General features: G+C 43.9%; 1 protein-coding gene across 1 annotated transcript in view; it reads left to right on the plus strand.

Annotated features, from left to right (window-relative positions):
• The window catches only part of IQGAP2 (IQ motif containing GTPase activating protein 2), a gene marked incomplete in the record, with an annotated part of 4,327,392 nt that overhangs the window by 1,787,503 nt on the left and 2,513,655 nt on the right, over nucleotides 1-26,234 (plus strand). Inside the window, 1 exon segment of the mRNA XM_044063965.1 lies at nucleotides 5,349-5,416. Coding sequence (XP_043919900.1) covers nucleotides 5,349-5,416 — 68 coding nt within the window.

Consider the following 26,234-nt stretch of genomic DNA (forward strand, 5'->3'; position numbering starts at 1 on the left):
ACCTTAAACCTGTAATGGAGGCCTGGGGGTAATATGCAAATGACACCGGTAGGAAATACACTGTTTCATCTACATGGTTTCTGAATGCCCATGACATTTTACTGTTTGTTTTCATGGGTACATTCAGGACAATAAACCAAACCCTACTAGCTGTGGACATGCATATTTCAGCTGTTTTATGGTATTGCAAATTGAAAACTTTAGCCTGGCTGGGTTTTCTTTGCAGGTTTTACTGGATGGTTTCTGTTTTACTGAATGGTTTGTGTGACCTTTTTACCTCTTGGTTTGGATGTTAGTAGAAATATTTTGCAGGCAGTTAAATGTTTGTGGGCATCAGCCTTAATTTAATGCTTTGTGTTTCTGAAGTATAGCCACACCTGCAGCCTTAGTCATCTCAACTTAAGACTGTCTGCTCTTTCAGTCTCATCCTTGAAAATCACCAGCAAAATCACTTTTATGCTTGGCTATGATTCAGCTTTTCACCTCCTCGAAACTTTTCGCCTAGGGAGGGGGAGAATGCATATGTGTAAGAGAAGGCATGTAGAATGTCCTTCCGTATCACTGTTGCAGTATTTACAGTAGGGATCCTCTGCCTAGGGCGTCCCGAAGTCCGGCCAGTATACCAAAGCCTCTAGGTTGTAATGGGTGTGCAGTATGTGACATGTATGCTCCCGGCGGACTGCATTAGGGCATAAAGGTCATGTCAGGACATACCATCCTCAGAACTTCTTTGCTGCCAATCTGAACGCCATCTTTGATTATTTGTCTGAATGATTGTCTGAATGGTCATTCATCTGCTGGTTGCCAAGCCTCTTTTAGATAAGTGCCACGTCGGGATATTTGTTTTTCTTTATTTCTTTTTTTTACTTTGGTTGTTGGTTTCATGTCATCCAGAAAGGAGAAATGCCAGTGCGGGAGACAAATTCCCAATAAAGATCATTACGAGCAGTGTTTATTTTGCTTAGGTGCTTCCCACAGTCATACATCTTGCACTGTTTCCCAGGTCTTTGTCCCTAAGACACTGCATACTCCGCTCTCTTCCTTTGCTATTTATTTAGAAAACCAATGTCTTAAGCTGTTAGCTAAAGACACCATGGAAGGATCTTCCTGGTCGAGGGTCAGCTGTCTGAAGAAGGCCAAGAAAGCTCTGTCTGATTCTTCTGCTGTGCCACGTCTGCCAGACGTCTGTCTCTTGAAGCTAATAAAAGCCCGGGAGACCGCCCAGTTTCCCTGTCTGATTCCTCTGCTGCAGCCGCTTCGGATGCCTGCATGAATCCCGTTTCACTCATGTCCATGGAGGCTTTCCAGACATCTGTTGTGGATGTACAGGGGGAACCATAGCTGATTATTACTGAAGGGCTTAGGGGTGTTGCTCAGGTTTTGGTGAGGGAAGAGATGCTGACTGAACGTCGACAGGGGTCAGATCCTCCTAAAATCTAAGGCTGAAGTCCCTTTAAAAAAGAAGCAAAAAATCAAGCATACTTCTGCTCCTAAAGATTCTCAGAGAGAATAGGAAAACTTCACTCAAGGCCCGTTTAATGTCCTTATGGCTCTGGAGCCTTATTTGAGAGTTTCTGTTCCAGCTCCTCCTTGGTCTTTTACCCCTCTTAACAGGCCAAGGACGCAAGATTGCTGTGAGGAGGATGAGGATTCTGATGAGGAATCCCTGACTTATTCTTCCCAGATTCCTTCTCCCTTAGATCATGGTTGTGAGGAAGAGGTGTCTGTTAGTCCGGACTCTCCTTTTGAGTAGAATTCTTTGTTGAGACATTTTCCAGAATGATGACATTTTTTGAATGGAATTGTGCTTAGACGTTTGATCAGAAGAGGTGCTATGAACCTCTGCAAATGGATTCTGCTAGGTCCTCTGCTGTCACTTCTGTTCTTTCTGGATGACTTTTCCACTATGTCTCAGGCTCCTAATTCCTAGTCCCCCCACTCCTACAAACATGATAGGTTGTATAACGTGGCTGATGACTGCAAGTGTCTTTATTTGTGCCTCTCTGCTGACCCTTCTATGGTGTCTGTTGCATCTGACAAGCCATCAAAACTGTTGGCTTCTGCAAAGTTGCTTCCTTTTGACAAAGACAGCAGAACTACACAGAGGTTGGGTAAAAAAAAAAAGTATATACTTCCCTGTCATTTAGAGCTGTGAACTAGCAGACTCCTATAACCAGAAATATTTTAGCTCCTCTCTCTTAGGCCTTTCAGGTTATTTCAGGCCTTCCTGACTCTGCGGAAAAGACTTCTGTTCTTTCTTTCTTAGGGATGTCTTCTCAGGTTGCTTGCCACTCTGTTAAATGCAGTGCAGCTCATGCCTCATATAGGGCTGCTACATTTGGTTCTGTTTTGGACTTGCCCGATTATTCTTCCACCTGTCTGCTTGGCTTGCTAGGACGAGTGAATTTGGGCCATCTTTTCCAGAAGCTGTAGAATATATTTTTACACCTCAACCAAGCCACAATCTCTTCTCTTGTCTTACCTAATGTCCCACTCCATCAATAGTACAGGGAAAAACAGAGGCCTTAAATTTGTTCAAAAAAGAGCCATTCAGGAGATGCCTTAAACTTGTTCACAAAAGAGCCATTCAGGAGGTTCCACCAGACCAGAGAGGACCCTGGTGTTACTTCAGAGTGTTTAGTTTCAAGAACAATGAAGGACGTCCGCAACTTAAATTAATTTTTCCCAAATAAAAATTCTCAAGGGTCATGATGAAATCTGTTCTTTTTTGTCTATTAGGAGGAGACTGGATGTGCTCCTTATCTCACTAAGATGTCTACCTCCATTTAAAAGTTGCAAGGACGTCCAGGAGGCATCTATGCATTTGGGTAGGAACCAGTCACTTTTAGTTTTGAGATCTTCTATTTGGTATTACCTCAGTACCCATCATATTTAGCAAATATATATCTGTTGTTGCAGTGATCCATTGATTGCCAGGTGTCTAGGTGTTTCCATTCTTGAATGTGGATTCCTGGCTACACTAACTCTAAAGAAGTTGGTGATAGCTTGGAAGTCTCTTCTCTGTCATTGAACCCTACTAAGACCCAGATCACAGCCTTTCATATTACGCAGATGCATGCTAAACAAAGTATACTGTAAGGCCCGTCTCCAACTTGGAGAGGATTCCTTCCATTCAGCAAGCAGTGGAGCAGGTCTTTCAGTCTCAGTCAGTTTCTGCAGCTCTTTGCCTCAAAATGCAAGGCTTGATGGCAGCAGTAATTTGCCTAGAACCTCATGCAAGTCTCACATAGGTTTTCCATTGGAAGTTGAGCACTTGTCTAATTACAGTAAGAATTCCTAAGTGTGAAGAATGCATTTGTCCTGGTGTCTTTACATCCCGACCCTAGTCATTCACTGTGAATGTCATTTCTGCAGTTGGCTGTAGGTGACCTGGTCGTGTTGACTCCTGTAGTGGTTATCACCATGGATTCCTCTTGTCCAGGCCAGGGGGCGGGGTGCATTTTGTGCAGAAAACATCTAAGGAACATGGTCTTACTTAGTAGCCAGTCTGCACATCAATGCTCTGGAGATGAGGGCAGACCTTGTGACTCTGCAGGCCTTTCAGGACTCCATGTGGTGCACTTGACCATTCATACTTGAAAACATGGACATGGTATGGAATATAGACAAGCATGGTGGAACTTGCTTCTTCTGCATGTGTTGAAAAAACATGACAATATATACACATTTACTGTGTTAACCAGTCACTTTCTGATGACCTCATATTTTTGGAGAAGCCATTTTGATAATGATCAGGTCAGTCTTATTTACTGATGTTTCACGCGTGGTCCCTCAGTTTGCCAGTATTGTGGAAATTCTTCCATTGGTGGAATAAGCCTTGTTATGACTCATTCACATCTCCAACCAACACCAAATGCAGCAGTCTCCTATTTTTTCCAATATTTTCCTGCAGTGTATATGGATTGCTGAGATTGTTTATAGATGGAACAAAATCTGTTTGCAAAGACTCTTATTCATTTCTTTTGCCCCTAATAAAATAAGTTCCAAAGTGTTCAGATTAGTTTGTCCAGGTGGTTGAAAAAGACAAGATTAACACATATTTAGCTGGGGCCGTGGCTAACCAGTCAATAGTTTTTCAAAAATGCTTTTGTAAATGATGTCTGAGCAGCTGAAGCATGGGTTTCTGTGAATGTTATTGCAAGACGTTATAAGTCATTATGAGCTCTAGAACTCAGTAATTCATTGGGGCTTTGTCACATGAGGTGTGCTTTCTTGATGCCATACAGGAGGATGAGCTTGATACTCCACCCTACTGGTTTGAAGAATGTAGACCTTATTGTTTCAGCTATTTACTCTAATAACCCATCTCATTTATTGTGGTCCAGCATCTTCAACATACCCACCCTTCTCCCAGCCACTGGTGGATGCAGTCTAGGAAATATTTAGATATTTGGGTTGCTTGTTTCTACTGGTTTACTTTGTAAGTAGTTCGGTCCTTTTTTTCCCCCTGATTTTTAGTGTGCCATTTAAAAACGGGGGAGAGAACAACAAGAGAGGAGGAGTTTGGGCAAGTTTCAGATGCTGAGCTGTCTTGATGGCCTTAGTTCTACTGGTCTGAAGAAGTGGGGCCATTATCATTAAAATCTTATTAACAGTGAGTGCGCAACTTTTGCTCATTCTTTCCATTCTGTAGGATTCCTCTGCTCTTTAAACTTGGACATTGAAATTCTTCTCTCTAATAAGAACAAAGCTTCACTATAAAACTTATAGTAAATCACTAAAGACAGTTGCACCCCAAAATTTAAACTTTTTGTTATTCATCACTATTAATCCCATTTTTTCCACAGAGTTTAAATGACTTAATGTATTGTTTTTTTTGAAATGGCTGTAAAATAAACCATAATGTAAATTAACAGCCCATATCCAACTTAAACAAATGCATTTATTTGGCTAAGGCATGCTTAGTATTAGTACAATTCATCACTAAAGATAGTGTGTGGTTTCTCAAATTCCTGTTTTAAATCAGCAGTATATTTTTCATCTTTTGTTTTGCTGCAGATATTTTGTGACTTTACATTTAATCTGTGTTTTTATTTATACAGCCTTAATTTTTACCCCCCCCCCAATCTTATTTTCTGATTTTAACCTGTGCTACCAGTATTTCTTTAACTTTTCTCACCAGCTTTTTTTTTACTAAAAGGTATTCACATGCATTATTTCCATTACAAATAAAGGAATAATTATGTCAGTTGTTTCCCTAGAAGTTTAGTGATAAACTTCACTGTTGCTGTAGGAATATAATTATTTGAGTGGCTTTCTAAATGTGCACAGTCTTATCAGTAACAACCAGTGATTCCATCCCTCATATTTGATGTTTTCTTTTCTAGTTTATACCTGTACAAGCTGGGGATAGCACCACAGATTCAGAACTTAATAGGAAAGGTGGACTTCACAGGTAAGTTTTTTGCAATTGTTACTAGCTTGGCAAAAGTCTCATTCAGAGAGCCATGTCATTAACTGCTGGGAAGAGATGATGCATTTTACTGTCCTAGTAAAAGAGCTGTTTAATGCATAAATTGTGACTTAAATTTAGTTAATCTTTCTCTTGAAAATGTATAGACATGCTTATAATTCCAAGTGCTGGCAGTAGCTGGAGGAGAGCATTTTATGTGCCGTTACATAGTGTGCTTGTTAGGCTGCATGTGTGGTGTGCTGGGTACAGTTCAGGAGGACATAGAGTGAGAGAAGGGCTTTACATTGATTGAGAGGTTTGGAAGAGAGTAATTACTCTAATCCAAATTAAGAGGGCAAAATGAGAAGTTTTAGGTTGTGTTCCACCTGATCAAACTTAAGACAGTAAAAATTAAGAGGAGAAAGTAAACACTGGTTTACTTTTCATTTCAATTGTGGAAAAAAATATATTAAATAGCTGTACAAGTCATTAAGAAGGAGGCCTGGTGGGAATGTATTTGAGGAAAAAATCTTGTAGTCTTAATATTGAAGGTACACACTTTGTATTGCTTATCATGAAGCGTTTTACTTCCATTTAATTTATTTTTACTAATAGGGTGGCGAGTAAGTGGAGAGTACTCCCTGAGTGGGTAGTATACTTCTTATTTGTATCGCCTTTCAGGCAACCGTTTATTTTGCTTCATAAAACTTTCCTATTCCACAATGAAAGGTTTGGTTTCTCATTCTGATTAAGCAACATTTCATGGTAAATAATAATGAATTATATTGTATTATGAAGAAAGTATATTTTACGGACAATGCAAAACACTTACCCGTACTGTGAGCACCCTGTTTGAAATTGTTAGCAACTGTTCTGTATTTAGGAAACTGAAGGCTGAGACTTGTATTAGATTGTAAACAGTAAAATCACTAGACCTTTTAAAAAATTGGTGAGATAGATGATGCAGAAAGAGAAATGTAGTGAGAATGGGTGAGAGGCTCAGTTAGAGTAAGCAGCAGGCTACTTCCTGCATCAGTCAGGTAGACTGTTATATTTGTGGTATGTAGGTAGGTATGTATGTATTTAAGTTGGTCTGAAATATATGCCTTCTGTATGGAATGCACCTAATCTGCTTATATAATGGTACTCTCCATTGTGCAATTCAGCCACAGCTAGATCATGGTCAGATGGGGCCCTAGGCAGGATAATAACCCCCCCCCAACCATTCTAGTGTCCCATTACTTAACTCTCTCTCTCCTTAATTACCATAAACACTTTTTTCAAGCCTGTTAGCTTGTGGTACTGCCTTCTGTACTTTTACAGTGATTATAGAGATTTGAATTTAATTTCAAACTTTTATTTCAAATTTTGTAGCACAAACACAGATGGTCATTTACTAAACAACACATGGGAAACAGACTTAGAATGAGTCTCTTTCCTTGAAGAACCAAGTGACTAAGCAGCTCGCTCTACTATTCAGGCATGACCAAAGGGCAATTTCAGGTGCACTCTCCAGTCCAGCTGGTGAATCTGGGTATCCTTAGGCAATGTTACAACTGCCTCATGTACACAGACAACCCTCTCCTCCTACCACAAAACACTAACATATGCGAGAGATGCAATTGTACAGTCAAACAGGAAGCTAAGTTGTCTCCACCCAAGACTGGAACAGACAGTCAAGAGGAGAAGGTTAACACTTGCACCACACCTCCAGCCACACACAGACCTACTAAAACAGCACTAGCAAAAAATACACATAAATACACAAAATCATACGCAGAGGCTCTAAACAAAAACCTGCAAAAGCATCAGAGACCTCCAAAGCAGACACCCAAACAACCTGCACTTCCCGTCACAAACCAGACAACACATAAAACACGAAATCAGTGTGCCACACAGTCACAGCCCTTAAGGTGAAATAGCATACCTAACGCACTAGTAATAGGTGACTCTATAGTCAGGCACACTGACATCCCACTCACTAGGCTGGACAAAGCAGATGGTTACTGTTAGCTGCCTCTCAGGAGCCAGAGTCCACCACATAACACAAGTATTCAGGTCACTCCAGAACAAGTACAAATATGACTCTGTCATTGTTCATGTTGGTGTGAATGACCTGAGATGTACCTCCCTGGACTACATGAAAAGAGACGTGGAAGAGCTCTCTGATCATGCAGCCCCGGCTGGTATGACCCTGACCCTGAGTAGCCTCCTACCCTCACCAAGAATAATTTCAACAATTGGCTAAGCTTCTGGTGTCATTCAAAGGGGATCCAGTGTCTATCAGCCTGGGACGACATGCTCGACAAGCCGCGTTGCTTCGCAAGAGGCAGCTTGCACCTGTGTCACCCCTAGGCTTTCGAATACTGGCCAAGGCTCTTGCTGCCCCCCCATAGTGCCTTTTTTAGGCAAGGCTCAAACGTCAAACTCACCTCCATAAACAGCACAATTAACAAAAAACTGAGGGTTATGCTACTCAACGCCAGGAGTTTAAATCTCAAAATGCACGCGCTGGAAGCACTCCTCAGTATGGAGAATGTTGACATCTGTGCAGTAACTGAAACCTGGTTCAAGGCTCCAGAGAGCACCCCAGCACTACCGGGCCACAACTCATACCACACGTTTTGGCCACAGCACACTGACAAAACACAAAAGGAGGGGGTGTATCCATATTCATTAAGGATACCTACACCTCCAGATTATTGGCACAGCATGATACCTCTGAGATCATCCATGTGCATCTAACATCGGGCAAATCTGCAATGCAAATTGTGGCCTGCTACAGATCACCCTCCATGACCACCACTCCACCTTTCTGGAGACACTGGAAAGCATGAAGGTCCTACCGAACACCCTGATATTGGGCAATTTCAATTACCCCTACCATTCACTGAGAAAACTACTAGAGTACAAATTCCCAGGTTCAGCACTTCCTGGAATTTATCAACTCAAAACGCCCTGGATCAGCTGGTAAACTCCCCTACCAGAGGTGAAAACGAATTGGACCTGGTCATCACCAACATGGGCGACAGGTGTTCCACACTGGAGGTCAACCTGTCCTTGGTTAGATCAGACCATAAACTAATCACTCTGGATGTCCACACCCCACCACCACCCCGAACTAGCAAACTTCACCTTACTTAAGACAGAGGTGGTAAGTTTCACAGCCCCAACGCTAAAGTATAATGCTGCCCAAGATGCAGAAATCTTTACAAATGCACTCTATGAGTACCTATAAGGATGCATGGATCGTGCCATCCCTAGCACAACCAAGACTCACTCCTCTAAGAGAAGGAAACCAGTTTGGTGGACCCCTGCAATAAACAGGCTATACAATAGAAGGAGGTAAGTAGGAGAAGGAAATAGTTCAGAAAAAAAGCAAATCCCAAGAAGAAAAGACATGCCTGAACAGTATCAGTAAGAAACTAAGGTCCCTCATGAAATCATCCAAGGCTAACTTCGAAAGAAAAATAGCCAAGGATTCAAAAAATAACCACAAAGCCTTCTTTAGCTATGTTAAGAATCTTAAGTAGCAACTCGCAGATATGCACTGAACTAGTGCAAAATAACACAAAATATACTGAACCTACTGAAATTGCCAACATCCTGGCAGATATATTCAGTGCAAACTTCACCCCCCTCTCACCTCCAAAAGGGCCCACAACAATACCAGAAAAGTGTAGTGTTCCAAAAATCACAGACGCACAAGTGAAAACAGCCCTTTCAAAAGCCAAAAACACAGCATCAAGTGGGACCAGATGGTGTTCCAGGCTGTGTCTTGCATGAACTACAGAATGAACTAACCCCCCACCTAAACACGCTGTTCAACCTCAGCCTCTCCACAGGCTACGTGCCCATAGAGTGGCGCAGAGCAACAGTTATTCCTCCCCACAAAGACGGGGCCACAACTGACCCTGGTAACTATCGCCCCCATAAGCCTGACTAGTCTGGTCTGCAAGGCTATGGTGCGCATCATCATGGAACTCATTAACAAAGACATTGGGAACCTCCAAACACTTGACCTGACCCAGTTTGGCTTTAAGGGCAGAGCATGCCTACTAAACCTGGTTCACAACTTCAAGACAGTCACCAAGGCCATAGACTAGGGAAAGGTGGTTCACACAGCCTACCTTGACCTCGCCAAAGCTTTCGACACCATTCCCCACTTGGGTATTATAGAAAAACTCACCAGCCTGAACATAAACCCCTACATCACGAGATGGGTTGCCAACTGGCTTACAAACAGAACTCACACGGTAAGAATAGTGGACTTCAGGTCCGACTCTAAACCAGTCACAAGTGGTGTCCCGCAAGGCTCGGTCCTGGGACCCCTACTATTTGGCATATACTTCTCAGAAGTACAGGCAAACACAGGAGGACTACAGCTAACCAAGTTTGCCGATGACTGCAAACTGGGAGCCATAATTGACTCTCCAGCTGACACGGACATCCTCCACAAGGGCCTTACTGAGACGCACACCTGGTGTCAGTCATGGCCTCAAGCTAAATGCCAAAAAATGCATAGTCATCCCATTTGGGAAAAACAAAACACCCACGAATTACCACGTAGGTGGAAGTCCCCTTAATACAGAAGAGGTAATAAAAGATCTGGGGACCTGGTAGATAGTAATCTCTCCTTTGACAATCATATTGCCAAAGTAGTTAGGAAATCCTTCTATGTGGCCCATCTAATTATTAAAGGGTTCACATCTAGAAATAGAGGTTATAGTGCCCCTCTACTTGTCACTCATTAGACCCACCATAGAGTACAATTGCCCATTTGGGCTGTACCTCACAAGACACTTCCAACAGCTGGAGAGACCACAAAAGTACCTCACCAAGAGGATTATTGGCCTCAAACATATGTCCTATGCAGCCCGATTGAAAAAACTCCGGCTGTACTCGAGTCGCATATCGCTTACTCAGAGGTGATCTCTGCCTGACTTACAAAGCCATGTCCAACTCAGAATTGATGGGTATGCTGCACCTAAAGAAATCGAAGTCACTGCAAGCCACGTGCTCTAGTGAGCTAAACCTCGCCACAACAATAAATAGAACATGCTGGAGGGATAGATTCCTGTCACAGAGACTCCCCCATGCTTTGGAACAAAATTTCAAATTACATCAGGCAGAGCCCCTCACTAACACGCTTCAAGAGAAACCTTGAGTGAATAGGTAACAGAAAATACACCCCTGGGATCACTTCATTGGCTCTGCTTGACAGAGGATCAGTTAATTAATCAATGGGGCGTCAAAAGCCGAAACACTCTGGCTAGGCTTATAAATGCCCTCAGGCAGATAGCCTAGTACCTACCTATGAAACCTATAAGCTCACATTAATTGAAAATGCATTTGGCTAGTGGCCGATTTTGTATCTTGGGCCTGAGGTGTTTTTCAACCATGGGCTCCCTTGCCACATTTTAGGACCATGCAAAAGTTCATGCCTTCTTTAATTCACTTTCGTGATAGGTTTAAATTATATTTCTGTAATACAGCAACACTTGTTAGTGTGTATTTTAAATTTGTAGTTTTGAACATTTTTTTTCTGGAAGTAGTGAAACAAAACGTATGAACCAGTAATGACAAAAGTACCCATTTCAAAACATTTCAGCCATAAAAGCTGCTTAAACTGCTGCCATAGTCCACTAGTTTTTTTTTTAATTCAATAATTACGGGCATGTTTTCAATTGTCTAATTGTGTGATAGTGATAAAAATGGGCACAAAGTATTCCAATTTGCTTTAGACAAATGCACACTAGTCTTGCAAAGACAGACCAATAACTTTTGAAACTTTCAGCTCAGCAGGGTCAGTTATTTTTATGTCAAACAAGAAGCCAGCACCAAGGTCATGTGAAAAGATAAAACATTCATAACTGTTTCGGCATACTTGCCTTCCTCAGTAAGAGAAACATATCACATTAAACCAATTTATAGAAATTAAAGTCAGACTTCCTGTTGTGTCATTTCCTTCCAAATCAGTTAATTTGATAATAGAAAAAATAAAAAAAACAAAAATAAATAGACCAATTAAGGCATTAGTAAGTACAATGTGCTAACATCATAAAGCTCAGTATATCATATTTGTATTATTTATAAATGATCATTCAACCCTGGTGGAAACAAACCACCTAATTTGATAATCCAGTACTTTTCTTTAGTATTCAAAATAGTGTGCCAGCCTAGTTTGTTAGCTCTATCTCCCTGTGTCTTATCTATTATGGTAAAACGAAACTTGGCAGTAGAATGTACAGTATGATGTCTGTATAAGGCAGTGGTTAGACGTTTGTTACAGATGTCACTAAAATGTTCTGACATCCTAATACGTAAGAGGCGTGATGTCTGCCCAACATAAAAAGCTGAGCAGATGTAGGTAGCCAAGTACACCACCCAATCAGATCCACAATTCCCAAAGCATTTAATGTCAGCCAGAATTTTTATTAGTAAATTGTTTAAATGTAAACATATATCTGCAAAAACTATAATGGCCACATGGAAATGACCCCAAAAGCTTATCCCCTGTAATGTTGAGTTGATGTTGCCTGGACATCTCACTAACCCCGTTTCTTATAGTGTGAAAAATGTACTCCCAATGTGTTTCCTGTACGATAAAAGAACTGGCACTGGGGAACAGGATACTATTCGATTTATTACTACCTATGGCTGTAACATTATTCTTATTAGGGATGTTGTATCTAAGCATTGAAACATCCTATTGGCCAATGCTGAATTGAATCAGGTAGTTTGTAATCGGTGCCAGTTCTCTTATCGTAGAGGAAAAACATTGGGAGCACATTTTTCACACTATAAGAAGCGGGGTAGTGAGATGTCCAGGCAACATCCACTCACCATTACAGGGGATAAGGTTTTGGGGTCATTTCCATGTTGCCATTGCAGTTTTTGCAGATATATGTTTAAATTTAAACAATTTACTAGTAAAGATTCTGGCAGAATGTATGACATTAAATGCTTTGGGAATTGTGGATCTGATTAGGTGGTGTACTTGGCTACCTGCACCTGCTCAGCTTTTTATGTTGGGCAGGCATTACGCCCCTTACGTGTTAGGATGTCAGAACATTTTCATGACATCCGTAACAAATGTCTAACCAATGTCTCACACAGACATCGTATTGTACATTCTACTGCCAAGTTTCGTTTTACTATAATAGATAAGATACAGGGAGATAGATCTAACAAACTAGGCTGGTACTCTATTTTGAATACTAAAGAAAAGTATTGGATTGTCAAATTAGGTGGTTTGTTTCCACCACGGTTGAATGATCATTTATAAATAATACAAATATGATATACCATTGAGCTTTATGATGTTAGCACATTGTACTTACTAATGCCTTAATTGGTTTATTTATTTATTTGCTTTTTTATTTTTTTCTATTATCTAAGTGATTTGGAAGGAAATGACACAACAGGAAGTTTGACTTTAATTTCTATAAATTGTTTTAATGTGATGATGTGTTTATTCACTGAGGAAGGCAAGTATGCCGAAACCGGTATGAATGTTTGAATAAATCTTTTCATATGACCTTGGTGCTGGCTTCTTGTTTGACATTTGACATATTTTGGCCGTTTGCATCAGCCATACTTGCGGGGGGTTTTGCCTGTGTTCAGTTATTTTTATCCAAAGACATCTACCAAACCCACCATTTATAGCTGCATTGTTGATTGCATCCTTCTCGGATCTCTGTGTCAAAAAATAAATAAATAAATAAATAATGGCAAAAGTCTTGTATTTCAAATGTGCTTTACACCAACACACAGTAGCCAAACTATACTATCTCTGTTCACACACTTGCACACTAGTCCTGCAAAGGCAGATTAAAGATAGTTTAAAAATGACCAGATGATAACAGCATGAGGTACTTTCATCTGCAGAGAGCCCCCCACCAACCGTTATAGCCACTTTGCTGACTGTGTACACCCCTTATTGCTATGAAGAAATAAATGACAAGTACTTTTTTAAAATAAACATCTTTATTAAATTATCATTTATGACATAGGCAATCATACAAATGATAAACCATATTGGCATAATTTTAGTTGCATCCATTACATATCACTTATCTGTCCAGTCACTGTCAAACATTGCGTAGCTCAGTCAAATCCTGCCTTCTTTTAAACCTCATTCCTCGTTTGCATTTATTGTTCCAGCAATTTCCATTTTTTCTGTGTAATTGGCTCTTACCCTTTTCTAAAAATCCTTTTCTAGTTGTTTTATCTCTGTTACTATATTCATTACTTCAAGTACAGTTGGTTTAGACTTTGATTTCCATTTCCCAGTAACTGCTTTTTTGGCAGCCACCATAATTAGACGCAACAAGGCCTTACTATATCTAGGCAATTCAGATTCTGTATCATAGCTCAAAAAAGTTTCCTTAGTCATACCAATTAGCTTACCCAGTATTTCTGATAGAGTAGTCTGCAGGGATTTTTTTAAAGTCTGCCAACTCATTATACTCCCAGAAAATATGTTCCCATTTACGTTTTTTTCCCCAGCACACCTCCAACATTTGCTATCTACCGGAGGAAAATTTCTTTGGAGTCAAATTTGGGTATAAAAATACGTATGTAAACACTTCCAAGCAAAGATCCTAAGTCTTCTAGACTTACGACTTATACTTTATTGGTAACTTTGAATGAACTACAAGAAACTGTATAAAGATCACTATCATACCATAAGATCTAGCTAAATGTAGCATAATTTAAATAGAGTATTTGAGAGCATAAGAAATATTTACTAGCTCAATATATACCAAATCAATATGCACAATCTCTGTATAAGTCAGCTAAATAATTCCTTATCATAGAGAACTATTACTAATGTAGAGATTGTTGCTGCCAAGCAGCCTTGCATTTTTGTGCTTCATCTACAAATGCAATGCCTGCTGCCCTTGAAAAATAAATTGGCCATTTTACATTAATAGTGTGCTGGTCATATTGCCATAGTACTTCCCAAACTAGATCAGCTGCGCAATTGGGGATGGCAGTCAAGCAATGACAGCAGGTTCACAGTTACTAGTCCTGGAGACTGGTCTAGATTCCTAATTGCTCCAGAGCACTGTTTAAGTGATTTGCTCAGTGTCGCGCAGTATGTAAATGAAGGTGGAATTATTCAGACCCTGCACCCCTGGCACAGGAAACAGCTCATTAAGAAGTTAGAGCTTTAGTCCGTTGTGCTAACTGTGAGAGCAACATTTTTTAACTAAACGCAGAAATCCATTGCAGTCTGATGTTGTAGAGAAGACTGTTTCACAGTAAAATACAACTACATAATAGATCATCGTGATCAGAAGGGTCTGAGCAACAGTCCAAATAATGCAGACTGTATGACCTGACAGATGTCAACCCTTTGCAGTTGTTGGAAGCTGTAAAGAAGGTACTGTAAAATATTACTAAAATGCAGCCTGTTCAGACTATATTACCCAATTAAGGTCTGTTAATGAATTTATTCTTCAGTGCACTAAAAGCAAAACGATTATTGAGAAAATAAATGCTGCAGCAGATCAGAAGTAATTTACTTCATTTGGTCTTCAATCTTTGGGCTTCGGATCCATCATGGATCCGACACAGCCATTGATCTGAGCTCTCAGCTACTCCCCCATAATGCCCTCTGTCTCCTTCCTCCCTTCAGATCTCCTTTGCCGCTGATACAGCCTGCAACATGGTCCGAGCTCTTGCAGCGTGGTGTGTGTTTTTGATCCTTTTCACATAAGTGAGTTAAAGTTTTTGTCCTTTCTAATCTTCCTTGCTATCCTCCCCCTCGCGATTAGCATCAGTAATAATAATAATTAAAAAAAAAAAAAAATCCCTTTTTTGCCATTCTTCCCTAGCTACGTGTGTGTGTCTGTGTCTATATCTTGTGCCTTTTCTAGGGAACAATGTCCAAAGCCCCTAAATCTGGCTTCAAACGCTGTTCTGAGTGTGGCCATAAGCTCTCCCCTGCTGATGGCCACACTCTGTGTCGTGTGCTTGGGTGCCTCTCACCTTGATACCTCCTGATCCTGTCTGCGCTGGGTTTAATCCCAGATCACTTCAGGACAGGAGGAACAAACTGATGGTGAAGGGCCTTTTGCCCACGTTGGGAACAGCTGTTCCCACCCCCTCCACTGGATCTTCTCCGGCAGTAGTATCTTCCCCTTCCCAGGCCTCAGGGACTCAAACTTTCACCAAGAGGTCTGGGGAAGGGGAGAAGACAAAAAAGGATAGGCCCCACAAGCGGTCTCCCGACCACTCTGTCCCGGCTGGTCTGCCCTCCAAGATTGTGTCTTCCAGGCCCGGTTCCCCCCAGCTTTGCTCCCCGAGATTTTCACCAGAGCCAGAGGAGGTCAGAATGTAGTCTCCTGTTTCCCTTCGCCGCCATTCTAGACCTGTTTCTTCTTCCTGCTCCACCCTTTCCCTTAGTGAAGTGGAGATGGATAAAATGATGCAGAAATTCATCTGCACTCAAATTCAGATGGGGGGGTCTTGTCTGCACCCTCTCCCTCCAGAGGGTGTGCTTCATAAACCTTTTTCTCTCCAATTTCTCCTCCTCCGATCCAGCCTGTGGTATTGGAGCCCTTGGATCTGAGGAACCTCAGGGTCAAGGGGTCGGTGCCGATGGTACCTAGTACCTTGATGCCGACCGTTGCTTTGAGTCTCAGGGCCATAGTCTTGGGGTCAGATCTGAGGGGGTGCTTTTGGCTTTGAGTGGGTCGGACCGTGATGCCTGCCTCATTATCTCTGCTCCTAGAGTCTTGGCTCCGACTCCCCTGTCGTATCAGAGGGGAACGTCTCTGTTAGGGTCCACTTTGGAGGTCCGTTCTCCATCTGCTGTCGTGGTGGAGAGGGTTCTCTAGGCGCTGTCGAGACCCTTGACCATCTCATCCTCGGACTCCACCCTGACCCCCACTGGATATGGGTATGGTTCTGACCATTTTGTCCTCTCAGGGACAGCCTGTGGCTTTAATCCCTCAAGCTGCTCCAATCTGGGAGCACCTGGATGTTTCTGAGTCCTCCTCAGATAGCCATGTTGAGGAGGTTCCTCACAAACAAATGTGCAAGAGGAGACCCCTGGACTCCCCTTTGGAGTCTGTGACCTCAGACACTGATTTGGAGGAAGGAGAAGGTTCCTCGCAATCCCCCTCGAGGATGTCTTCTTTGGAGACATCATGGAAATTCTGTGCCAGAAAGGGGGTGGGGGTGGTCTGCCCCAAAACTGACCCCGGATGAAAGTGTTTCTTGAAGTGTTCAGCATGGGCCCATCTACTTCCTGGGTGTCCCCTCCCGCAGATTCCTTACTGGATCTCATAACATCTCTGGCATGGAAGGAGATTGATACGGTGGAGCCTTTCCCAAAACATCCTGACAAGGTCCTCAGTCTTCCAGCAGACAGGATGGTTCAGAGAATCTCCGGTAGATGATGTGGTCGTGGCAATGACCACAAAAAAAGAGTTAGCTCAGGAGAGCTCTACGGTCCACCCTCCTGACCACAAGTCATGGACTTTGGACCATTTTGGGAAGTGGGTGTACACCTCAGCGACCTTTGCCATCTGGGCGCTGAACTATATGGCGCACCTGACTCGATTACAGTGTGACCTAGTCAAGGAGGTCACTGAATCGACCCCATAGACCATGGCACAGGATGAAAAGATGTTCTCCACCTGAATGGCCAGTCTAAAAGCCATTTCTAATACATCCATTTGCCTCCTCTCCCATGCCATGGAGGGAGCCGCTAGGGCTGCCGGTTCAGGAATCACCATTAGTCCCCATTCCTGGCTCCAGCTGTGTCAGTTCTCTGACTCCTTTAAGACGTCATTTACCTATGCCCTTTTGATGGTTCTTCCCTTTTTGGAAGTCAGTGAGAGCGATACTTGTCCAGAGTAAAAAAGATGGGAAGGCAGTGTCTGCTGTCGGGATCCGCTTCTCCTCCCCTCAAAGATCCTTTACCAGGAATCAGCGAGGGAGGAAGATGCGGTTCCGAAAGTCTCAGGCATTTTCCTGAGACACACAGGACAATTCGTCCCCCAGAGGCAGAGGGGGTTATGATAGATGCCAGCCCAGAGGCAGAGGGGGCTGAGAAATACTGGGTCCTGAGAACCTTTCTCGGACAGGCCCGGGCAGCAGCCCTGAAGGGTTCCCCGACTACTCCTCTCTGGAGGCAGTCGGGGGTCATTTTTTCCTGCACCCAGCGGCATTGGGAGTCCGTTACAAATGATCGCTGGGTGCTACAGATCATATCCAGAGGCTATTCTGTTCCCTTCAGCCAACCACCTCTTCTTTCCAGGCACCTCCCAGATGTCCCACCCACTCAACAGGAGGCAGCAGCCTTAGAAGTAGACAAGCTAGTAAGCAAACAAGTCATCCAAAGGGTCCCCACAGGGGATTTATTCCAGGTTCTTTTTAGTGCCAAAGAAGATGGGGGACTTGAGACCCATCTTGGATCTTTCCACCCTAAACCTGTCAGTAACCAAGACAAGATTTTGGATGGTCACTCTTTTCTCTGTTCTGCCCTATCTGTAGACAAACAACTGGATGTGCTCGCTCGACCTCTAAGATGCTTACTACCATAGTAAGATGGACAGACGCTCCCGGAGATTTCTCCACTTCCAACTTGGAGACCATCACTTTCAGTTTAGAGCCCTTCCCTTTGGTCTCACCACCATCCCCTAAGGTGTTTACCAAAGTGATGGGAGTAGTTACGGCTCACCTGAGGCTTCAGGGTATTCAGGTCTTTTCATACCTGGATGATTGGCTCTTTGTTGCCTCGACCAAGCATCTTCTGTGCCAAGCCAGGGACTCCTTTCTACTCTTCACCAAAAATCTAGGCATTACATCAATATCTCCAAATCAGCACTGACTCCTGTTCAGTCTGGACTTCATTGGAGCTTGGTTAGATACGATTCAAATGCAGGTCTTTCTTACCCTGGAGAGAATACACAATCTGAAGGTGCATGTCTTGCAGGTTCTTCATACAGAGATTCTAACAGCGGAATTAGTTCTCAGGGCCTTGGGTTCCATGGCAGCTGCAATTCAACTATTGCACTTACCATGCCTTCACATGCGCATTCTACAGTGGACTCTTGCCATCCAGTGGTGTCTTCTGCACCAACCCTTATCTTATCTGTTCAAATATCCCAGGTGTGCAGGGACTCTCTTCTGTGGTGGATTCAGTCTCCAGACATATCGAAAGGTTGCCCCTTTCTTCCACCCTTGCCCAAAGCCATAGTGACCATGGAAACCTCCCTGCTTGGGGGGGGGGGGCATTGCTTGGGCATCTGTATATCAATTTGCTAGAGATGAGGGCGGTGCTTCTAGCATTGCAAGCTCTTCATGCCCATCTGCCTCTAGGGATTATTACTATCCAGATGGGCAACATGTCAGTAGTCGATCTTAACCCTTTGTCGCAAAGCCATGAGAGTGTGGGAATGGGAGATCTCAGCTGGTTATTTTCTGGTAGCAATGCACATTCCGGGTCAGTCCAACATTCTAGCAGACAGGCTCAGCAGGTCCATTTTGATGCCTCACAAGTGGTCTCTGAACCCTTCAGTGGCAGAGCAGAACTTCCTCAGGTGGGGGTCATCCTTGCTGCGATCTCTCTGCATCTCCTTTCAACACGAAGTGCAGTGAGTACTTTGCCCGGTGCTGCCCTCAGGGGAAAGCCCCCAGAGATGCTGTCATTCATGCTTGGCCACCCGATCTACTCTATACTTATTCTCCTCTGCCCTTGATCTCCAAGTTTCTGCAGAAAGCTTGCAGGCTGGGAAGCACATCATCCTCATTGCCTCATTCTGCCCTTGCCAAGTCTGGTTACTGTCCCTACGTCTCACACATTAGTTGCACCATGGACTCTGGATTCAGTTCTGGATCTTATTTCTCACCTCTCGGGGATACCGCATCCATATCTGGTCAGTCTGAAGCTCACGGCTTGGCTGCTCCAGATGTTCTTCAGGTTTCACTGTTGCAGTCATCACATTTGGGTTATCCCTGCCATGGTAGCCCTTGGCTGGCCCGAATACCAGAGGCTTAGTATTTCTGTGTCGGTTGCTGTCGCTTCAGGACTGACGTCTTACCAGTAGTATAAAGTAAGGCAGCTGATGCCATTACATCAGTCTTTCTTGCTGTGCAGCCTGAAGCAGAAGCAGTTTGCACGAGTGCCAGTTGGCTGCTACCTGATTTTCGCCTTCCAAATTGAAGCTGAAGTCTTCTAAAGCTAAGTACCCTGTTGGGGATCCTTTTTTCTTTCACTAAACGATGTCAGAAAAAGTTAACAATTGTTTCGTCTGTAGAAAGCAAATACCACACCGAGACTTTCATTCTTACTGCGTCATTTGTTTAGGCTCAGACCACGACATCCCCCACTGTCACTTCTGTGCTTTGTTCAACTCTGGAACTATACGTTATCGGGCCCTTATTTGTAGCTAGATATTTTCGCTTACAGTCCTTGAATTCCGATATGGCTTCAGTAAGCCATCCGACAGCAGATCTTCCAAAAAAACGTAAAGATAAAGACGAGACACAGACTGCACAGGTCCAAATCTACCGACGACGCTTCTGTTAAGCTAGTCGTCAGTTCTCAGGTCCTCAGTAAGGCACTTTCCCAGCCCCTGATGCCCATTTCTTTGGATTCGCAGGCTGCTACCGAAACCCTTTCGGAGTCTAGTATGCCGCAAAACTCTTCATCGACTAAGGATCCTGCAGTTGTCTCTCCCTTGGATGGTTCCGGAGCTGCTGAGCAGGCACCAGCTTCCGAGGAAGCTCTTCGCACTACCAATTCTCGACACAAACCAATTTCTTTCGCATCTACCGTTCTTTCGAAAACTACCGAGTTTCTTAGGCCCAGGGTACGCACCACACCCAAGAAACCGATGACCCAATCTCAGGCACCCTCAGTCTCAAATGCTTAAAATGGTGGAAGACCCTATCATGCTGATCAGGGGAAGCCAAGCTACCCCTTCCAAAAGGAAAAGAGATCTGTCCCTTGTAGTTTTGTCTGAACAGGAGTCTGATGACTCTGATGCATCTGAATATGAAGACATGCAACCCCTCTCTGCTTATGAAGATTCTGATGCAGAGGATTCCATTCCTTCAGCCTCTCCCTGTGAGGATTTTTTCTTTGGGGAAACCCTGCATACCTTAAGGGAGCATGTTCAGTGGGAATGTCAAGACTACCCTCAGTCTAAAAAAAAAAGGAGAGAGACTCAGGGAATTCTTAGATCTTCCACAGCACAGACCCCTGGCCATTCCCCCAGTCCTGGATGTTGTGGAGGATGTATTCCCGGAATCCATCTTGACTCCTGACACCCTACCTCCTGCTGGCAGAAAACCAGACAGGTATTAAGAGTCCCTGACTCGCACACATTTATTTTTAAAAATCCTACTGCTGACCCTGAGGTAATTTCTCAAGGGCCTAAAGGAATTAAAGCAACCTCTGCTAAGAATCCCACCACCTCAGATAGGGATTCCCGAGCACTAGACAGATGGGTAAAAAAGTATACACCACTGCTACTCTTACTATCAGAGCACTAAATTGCCAGTTCCACATGCTAAAATTTCAGCAACATACCCTGGAACTCCCCAAACAAAAAATGTCTTCCTTTCCTGCTTGTGCAGAATCTAAGGAGTTACAAGAGTTAATGTATTCTGCAAGTCAAGTAACTAAACACGCCTTGCACTGTGGTATTGACGCCCTAGCAGCTTCTTGCAGGGCAGCAGTCACCGGTTCTGTCCTTAGAAGGCATGCATGGCTTAAGGAACAGCTCTTGCCAGACCATGTTAAATCGGAATTGTTGGATGCACCTTGCACAAAGGCAATTTATTTGGCACTAAGGCAGAAGAGGCCTTAAAAAAGATGGAAGAAAAAGCAAAATCTATGCAGACAGTTAAGGATTTCTAACAGGTCCAGCCACCCAGGTTCAGTAGGCATTGCCCCTCCAAGCACTGGTCCTTTCCTGCTCCCACCAGGTCAGTTCAGCCCAGACCCCCCAGACAGCAGCCTCAGGGAATGCAGAGATCTAAACACTGGAATGCCTCCACTTCAAGAACAGGGAGTTCTAAGCCACCCCCTTATGGTAAGAACTCGCAATGACTCTCCTCCCCCACCCCCTCCTTCTGCCCACCTTCACCCAGAAAAGAGGGCACCTGCTGCCCCATCCTCGATCTATCCATTCTAAACACCTTCCTGGTGATACCAACAATGAAAATAATCACCCTCCAGCAGCTGCTACCCATGCTCTCCAAGGATGCTTGGCTAGCCACCCTAGACCTAAAAGAGCCTACCTCCACATTCCTGTCAGGCAATCATGCAGGAAATATCTCTGTTTCATAGGTTCATAGGTTCATACTAGGCTATCTGCCCTAGGGCATTTATAAGCCTAGCCAGAGTATGTTTGGCTTTCGCCACCCATTTTAAATTAATTTTGCTATGCCCTTTTTCGAGGTTAGTATACTGTGCCTCTGTCTAACAGTGACACAGAAGTGATACCCGGGGTAAACCTATGATCTCCCATCCACTCATCAAGATTCCTCTTGAAAAGAGTCAATGAGGGACTCTGCCTAACCTGGACTGGGATTTTATTCCAAAGTGAAGGGAGCCTCTGGGTTATGAATCTGTCCCTCCAGCATGTCCTATTTATTTCAGTGCTGAGGTTCAAGTCTCGAGCGTAGCTCGATGGGATTTGGATTTTTTGAGGTGCAGCATGTCCCTTAATTCCGGGTTGGATATGGCCTTATACGTCAGGCACAGGTCACCTCTGAGCAGGCGGTATGCCACTGAGTAGAGCTGGAGTTTCTTTAACCGGCAGCATATGGCATCTGTTTGAGCCCTTTGATCCTCTTGGTGAGGTACTTTGGGGTCTTTCCAGTTGCTGCAGGTGTTTGGTAAGGTACATCCCAAAAGGGGCATTGTACTCAATTATGGGCCTGATGAGGGATGAGTAAAGAGGCACGATGACCTCCCTAATCTAGATGTGAATCCCTTCATGATTAGGTGGGCTATATAAAATGTTTTTCTAACCACTTTGGCCACGTGGTTGTCAAATGAGAGATTGCTATCAACTTGGGTCCCCAGGTCCCTAATTACTTCTTCTGTACTTAATGGATTACCACCTATGTGGTAATATGTGGGCACTTTGTTTTTGCCAAAGGGGATGACTATACACTTTTTGGCGTTTAGCTTGAGGCCATGGCTCTGGCACCAGTTGTCTGTTTCTATGAGGCCCTTTTGGAGAATGCTTGTGTCGGCTGGAGAGTCGATTATGGCGCCCAGTTTACAGTCATCTGCGAACTTGGTCAGCCACAGTCCTTCCGTGCTGGCCTGTACCTCCGAGAAATATATACCAAACAAGAGAGGTCCCAGGACTGAGCCTTGTGGGACGCCACTTGTAACTGGTTTGGAGTCTGACATGGCTCCAGCAATTCTAACCATGTGGGTTCTGTCCTTGAGCCAGTTTGCAACCCATCTAGTGACATAGGGGTTTATATTTAAGCTGGTGAGCTTATCTATAATGCCCGAGTGGGGTATTGTATCGAAGGCTTTTGCGAGGTCCAGATAGGCTGTGTGGACCACCTTCCCTTCCTCAATGGCCTTGGTGACTGTTTCAAAGAAGTCAACTAGGTTTAAGAGGCAGGATCTGCCCTTAACAAAGCCAAACTGGGTAGGATCCAGTGTCTGTAGGTCCCCAATATCTTTATTTATGAGGTCCATGATGATCCTTTCCATAGCTTTGCAGACCAAGCTAGTCAGGCTTATGGGGCGATAGTTTCCAGGGTCCGTTGAGGCACCACCTTTGTGGAGAGGGACCACTGTTGCTGTACGCCACTCTTTGGGTACATATCCTGTAGTAAGGCTGAGATTGAACAGTAGTTTTATGTTTGGGTTTAGCTCTTCTTGGAGTTCATGTAGGACGCAGCCTGGGACACCGTCTGGTCCCATTGATGCTGTGTTTTTGCCTTTGGAGAGGCCGGGTCCCACCTGAGCACCTGACATGTCAGGGGCAGCACTCTGCTGGGATAGATATTTGCCCTTTGGTGGGGAGGGGAGTTTGTGCTGAACCTGTCAGCTAGGATGTTGGCAATGTCTGTGGGATCAGTGTATTTTTGTCATTTTGGACTAATTCTGAGCATATCTGGGAATTCCCACCCAGGTTCCTAACATAACTAAAGAAAGCCTTGTGATTATCCTTAGTGTCCTGTGCAATTTTTCTCTCAAGCTGGCCTTTGACGATTTTATGAGTGCCCGTAGTTTTTTGCTAATACTGATCAGAGATGCCTTCCCTTTTTGGGATTTTGCTCTATCATGTAGTAGCTTCCTCCTTCTATTGTATAGTTTGTTTATGGCTGGGGTCCACCAGACAGGTCGTCTGCCTTTGGAGGATTGGGTCTTGGTTTTATTTGGGATTGCATGATCCATGCAGTCCTGAAGGTGTTCATAGAATGCATTTATAAAGGATTCTGCAGTCTGGGCCGTATTTTCCACAGGCCCGGGGCTTTGAAGGATTCCACCTCGGTTTTGAGGAGTGTGAAATTTGCTTTAGAGAAGTTTTTCACTGTGGTTTTCTGGGCAGGGGGTGGGGTTGGGATGTGAATATCCAGTGAGATCAGTTTATGGTCTGATCTTACCAGTGAGGGATACACTTCTGGTCTGGAGCATAGAGTCCCCATGTTGGTGATGATCAGGTCCAGTATGTTTTCCCCTCTTGTGGGAGTGGTAACAAGTTGTTCCATAGCATTTGAGTTTATGAATTCTAGGAACCTTTGGGCAAGGGTGTTGGAGCTAGAGTAATGCTCCCAATCTATGTTTGGGTAGTTGAAGTCGCCCAGTATAATGGTGTTCGGAGAGACCTTCATATTTTCCAGTGTTCTCAGGAAGGCCGAGTGGGGTTCCTGGGTTTGGGAGGGTGGTCTGTAGCAGGCTATAAACTGGAAGGCAGTTTTACCCACTGTTAGTTGCACATGGATAGTCTCCGATACTTCGTGCTTTGCCACCAACCTGGAGGTGTGGGTATCTTTGATGAATATCGATACTCCCCCTCCTTTTGTGGTTCGGTCCAAGTTTTGGGGCCGAAAAGCATGGTATGAGGTATAACCTGGTAGTGCTGGGGTGCTCTCCGGACCCCTGAACCAGGTTTCTGTTACTGCACAGATATCAATGTTCTCCATGCTAAGGAGAGTTTCGAGTGCGTGCATCTTGAGGTTTAGACTTTTAGCGTTGAGTAGCATTACTCTTAGTTTCTTATCCCTTGTGATACCTATGGAGGTGGGTTTGTCTTTTGAGCCTTGCCTAAAAAAGGCACTATGGGGGTAGCAAGAGCCTTTGCCAATATCCAAAGCCCAGGGTGACAGGTGCAAGCCATCCCTAGCAAAGCATCGTGGCTTGTCGTGCATATCATCCCAAGCTGATAGGCATTGGATCCCCTTTGAATGACACCAATACTTAAGCCAATTGTTGAAATTGATCATCTTGTCTTCATACTGTGGCATCATTCTTGGTGAGGGTAAGATGCTACTCAAGGTCAGGGTCATACCAGCCTGGGCTACATGCTCAGAGAGCTCCTCTATGTCTCTCTTCATGTAGTCCAGGGAGGTACATCTCAGGTCATTCACACCAGCATGGACAATGACTGAGTCATATTTGTACTTGCCTTGGAGTGACCTGAGTGCTTGTGTTATGTGGCGGATCCTAGCGCCAGACAGGCTGCTCACCGTGACCTTCTCCTTGTTCAGCCTGGTGAGCGGGACGTCAGTGTGCCTGACGATAGAGTCACCTATTACAAGTGTATCAGGTGTGTTGTTTAGCCTTAAGGACTGTGACTGTTCGGCACACTGGCTTTCTGAGATATGTGTTGCACGTGTTTTTTTTTGGGGTAGCGGTTGCTTGGGTGTCTGCTTTGGAGGTCTCTGCTGCTTAGGCAGATCTTTATTTAGAGCCTCAGAGTATGTTTTTGTGTGATTATGTGTTTGGTTTGCTGTCGTGGTAGGTCTATGTGAGACTGGAATTGTAGTGAGTGTGGTTTCCTTCTCCTCCTGACTGGTTTTGCCAGTACTGAGTTGAGAGAGCTTAGCCTCCAGTTTGGCTATATGGTTGCATCTCTCACATGTGTTGGAATTTGTTGGGAGGAGGAGAGGGTTGTCTGTGTACATGAGGCAGTTGTAACATTGCCTCAAGATTCCCATATTCACCAGCTGGACCAGAGAGGAGATTGACAACTGACCTTTGGACATGCTAGAATAATATTGGGAATTCCTTTATAATTGAAAACAAGGGCCAATGGGGAGCGAGGGTGTAGTGCTTTTAATTTTTAGTGCTGACTTATAATTGCTTTAGTGAGCAAGTGCCAGGTAACAAGTGCAATGTGTTACAGGTAACTTAAAATGCAAAAGCGACAAACAGTAACTTTCTTTCAAGCGAAGCAAGGAAGTAAGTACAGTAAGCAATGCAGATATTACTAGGGATCCACAGAAGCGCTGAGAAGCCGCGTTTTAGGTGGAATTAGCGTTCCAGGGAAATAACAAGCATACAAACAAAGCTAGATTCAGCAGGCCTGGATCTAGTCTATGCTACAGCAAACAAGGTGTACCAATTTCAGTAAGATACAGTTCAAATATTCAGGCACTATAAACCTTTAACCAGAAATTCCCAGCTCAGAAGGGCAGAGTCCAGCCTCTCCTCCCACAAGAGTGCAGACCACGAACCTTCTTAATGTAAAATAACTGGCCTGAAGCCCAAGTGCTTAAACCAGAGCTAATACACTTTAAGAATAACAGACACTGAGCTCTCAATCAGCAGTTCCCAACTTAGAAGGATGAAAGCTACCTGTCCTGCCACCACAGT

This window comes from Protopterus annectens, chromosome 2.part2 (assembly GCF_019279795.1).
Source record: "Protopterus annectens isolate FY-2018-M chromosome 2.part2, PAN1.0, whole genome shotgun sequence".
NCBI classification, from domain to species: domain Eukaryota; kingdom Metazoa; phylum Chordata; order Ceratodontiformes; family Protopteridae; genus Protopterus; species Protopterus annectens.